At 34.7% G+C, this 3805-nt stretch overlaps 1 protein-coding gene across 1 annotated transcript; it reads right to left on the minus strand.

Annotated features, from left to right (window-relative positions):
• Nucleotides 1-3325: 3325 nt before the first annotated feature.
• LOC132191501 (disease resistance protein At4g27190-like) lies at nt 3326-3747 on the minus strand (the record flags this gene model as incomplete). Its single annotated transcript, XM_059606541.1, is given in 1 exon segment — nt 3326-3747. A coding segment is annotated over 1 exon segment (384 nt), but the record flags the coding sequence as incomplete, so codon positions are not given.
• Nucleotides 3748-3805: the final 58 nt, after the last annotated feature.

A 3805-nucleotide genomic window follows, 5' to 3' on the forward strand; every position in this document is an offset into this window, starting at 1 on the left:
AACAAATTTAAATTCAATTTAATTTTTAAAATTTTTATTTAAATAACTTAATATTTAAATATTTATTGACATGCTAAAATTAGACAAGTCAAAATTTATTGACGTGTCTTTTTGACACATCAAGAAATATTGACGTGTCATTTTGACACGTCAATATATATATATATTTTATATCAGGTTTATTTATATTATATATATTTCATCTAATTTTTGTTTTTTATTATGAAGGATTTTAAATGAAAATGAGACTCAAAATCTTTCCAGATCTTTATTAAATAACTCTGTTGCTTTTAACCTTTCAATCTGAATTTCTTTGATTTATTATTCTCCATGCAGTAATATAGAAATTAAAAAAAATCTGTTTTCTCCTCTATTTCTTTTTTTTTTTTTTCACGCAAAAACACTATTTATTTGCAAATAATACAAAGAAGCATGAAATAAAATTTCTGACCTGCTAAACTAGCACGTCAGAAAAAAAAAAAATAGCGGGACATTCAACTTTAATTTTTCCTCTTCTTTCTCTCTCTTATTATTTATTATTTCCGCCATATCTTCCTTTTTGGTTAATAATTATATTAATACATGAAGTAGAAGGTTGATAGGTAATTGATGATCTCTAAATATCAAGAATAGGAGCTAAATATGACACCATCAACGTGTAGGAATCGACTTTTCCGATTGCTAAATCGCAGTGGATTATTATCCTTAAAGTTTGAAGGATGATTGATTATTTTCGTATTATATTAAATCGTTAATTATTTTATTACAAATCAAAAAGTAGAAACAAAGAAAAAATGCAAGGAAGATCTTGTTTTTGAGGCCCGGCATGCGTGAGAGTGTCAAAATATGCGCTTCACATCGATCCCTTGTGTTAGAATATATTCACTAAAGAAGTAGAAGTGTGTTTTTTTCTTTCCACGAGGAATGATGCAATTTGAAAATGTCTTTTTTTCAAAACTTAATCTTGACTGGAATAGGTTATTATAATATAAACTGAGAAAGATATTTTCCATCCAAATCTCATACCTATAAATGAGATTTGGATGGAAAATATCTTTCTTTCTTTTTTTCCTAATTGGATGGAAGATATCTTACATTATATTTATGATACTCTTACGTTAGAGTAACATGCTCTTCTTTATTGACTTTTTTTTTAGTGTTTAGTGCGGTGAAAAACATTTTTATTCTTGAAAATCACAAATTATTTTTTGAGTTTGAACTTATCATTCTCAAATCAACGAACCCACTGAAACTTCACCAGGCTGGCCACTGTCAAGACCCAGTCTCTCACACCGTCGGGATTGGGTTGAAACCCTGTCGAGACCCAATTGGGACATGCTAGAACCCATACGAGACCCGCTTGGACTTGGACAGAACTCTGCCAAAACTCGATCGAGACCCTGTTAAGACCTCGTTGTTGAACCCTACCATATAAAAGTAGGCCCTCCCCGTAAGCCCATTTTCAACCCATGTACAGTCTGGTGTCTATGGTTGGCCCGGACTTTGCCTATACAAAGAGTCTTGGTCCGATTGTGATACCCACTACAAGAACCACTCAATTCAACTTGCAATTACTAAATCATACTTGGTCACATCTTTTACAATTCCTCATCTACTTTTTTTTTTTTTCCTAATTAAATGTGGGAAAAGGTTATAAAGAATGATCTTTCCATAAGAGCATTCCCTTCAAGTAAGAAATTGCTGCAACGGGAAGAGACAGCTAATCGGAAGAGAACAAATCCGGGTTTCATCTCCTGAATAATTATATTTTCAGGAGACAACATGCTTTGCAAATAACAGACAACATTATATTTTCAATAATCAGTTATGATATGTAAATAATAGCATCATGTAATAATTAACTCTCTCTCTCTCAATGTTTCTTTATTCTATTAATTCAAATTTATTCTACTGCCACTCTTGCCATTTTGTTGAGACGAAATGCTAGAGTAATTGATTCTTGTAGATTCATATTTTGATTCTGCAATAATTGTTTTAGTAAATTTCTTTACATTCTGTCATATATGGAGTTTCTACATGCTTTTAAAGCAAAGAATTTATTTTACGATGAGGATCATATTTGCTCGGGATTTTTTTTTTTTTTGACATGTCCGGACAAGAGGGAGGACGGAGATTCGAACTAGTGAGTCACAGCCGATTGATTCTTTTAGTAGAATAGGGTTCATCTGGGATTTGGAATTGCACACTTATTCTCCACTCATCAAGATGTCTGAAGCCTCTATCTTTATTCTGCAAAGGTTCTCTATCAACCAGTTGCTCTACAGCTCTAGCATATGTTTTATATAAAAAACACTTTTGTACACAAATTAGTGTAAATAGAAAAGCTTACATATACAACAATTCTCACAAACAAACCAAACAATAAATTATTATACACACTCAAAAGGCCAAAAACAATATTGAACGCTCAATCACACACAACTCTCATTCACCCCCCTCTTGCACAGGTAATAAAAAGCCTGGAGTCGGATGAAAATAAGGCTGCAGACTTGATTCGGTTGTGTCAATATGCCACTTCAATGTGTTCCACCATCTTGATTCTCCTTTTATTTCTTTTATGTTTTTTGCATTTTGGTCAGTAAGAGGCAGCTTCCTAACAAGATCGCACCCGAACACACAAACATTCTCTACAAGTGGCCATGTCTCTTCGTCTCGGCAAAGAGTCCTTAATTCGGGAAAGAACTCCAATTCCAATATCCGTATGTGGGAACAACAGGATTTGGAGCGATATATTGCATAGAATCATAACTAAAGAGCTCACCTAGCCCGTCACAGTACCGTACCTTGATTTGTTCTAGTTTTGGCAGGGCGTGAATAAAGTAACCACAAGGAAGAAGATATTTCATTTCAGAACAATACTCCACTCGTATTAATTTTAGTTTAATTCTCAGCCCAAGTTAGCCAAGCAGTTCTGAAATGCTTTTCCATGATTCAGGTGTCCGAGATAAAGTTCCTCAAGGTTTGGTAATAGATCATAGTGGACAGCACATCCTCCTCGCCATACACTGCTGCTGCTACAGCTCCAAATAGTAAGAGATTTTAAACTAGCAAAGCAGACAACACTGTTAATGACCAAGTCTTCTAGCATATCACAGTCCCGAACAATGACACAAGTCAAGAGAACTTGCATTACTCAACAATGGCCCAATCCCTTCTTCTGAACGAAGATCAAGACTCCATATAGACACCATTCTTTTTTCATATTTGTTTGGAAAGAATTCCCCCGTTGGGCCGACAGAAAAGTAGAATTGTCTTAATCTATCTATTGAGGAAATATCTTCATTGCTAAAACATGGGATTCAAAGTAGAGGACAAGTAGTCGCTTAAGGAATTTTAGCTCTTCAAAACATGTCATTTCCTCTTGTACATCTCTGTTAACACTGAAACGATAAGCACTCTTTGTCATATCCAAAACCTCTAAACAAGACAATCGAGGTATAATTCCAGCTTGGATGGTTTTTAGGTATTCAGTGCCGGATAGGTTCAGTTGCTTCAAGTTGCTCAAGTTTTTCATCCCTCTTGGCAATTCTCTGATACCGGTGGCAGAGAGGTCAAGCACTTGAAGTTTACAAAGACCTTCCAGTGGGGGTAATTCTTTAAGATAAGAACAACCCTCTAAAAGAAGAGCACGAAGTTCACAAAGTTGAAGTAGAGAAAGAGGCAATGAGCGGATGCTAGTTCTACTCATATTCAAGACCCTGAGTGCTTCAAATCCTTGCAGAAATCTCTCAGGAACTCTGTCAAGGAAAAGATTATCTTGTAGTTGTAAAGTGGAGGCCTCTGA

This window comes from Corylus avellana, chromosome ca9 (genome assembly GCF_901000735.1).
Source record: "Corylus avellana chromosome ca9, CavTom2PMs-1.0".
NCBI lineage: Eukaryota > Viridiplantae > Streptophyta > Magnoliopsida > Fagales > Betulaceae > Corylus > Corylus avellana.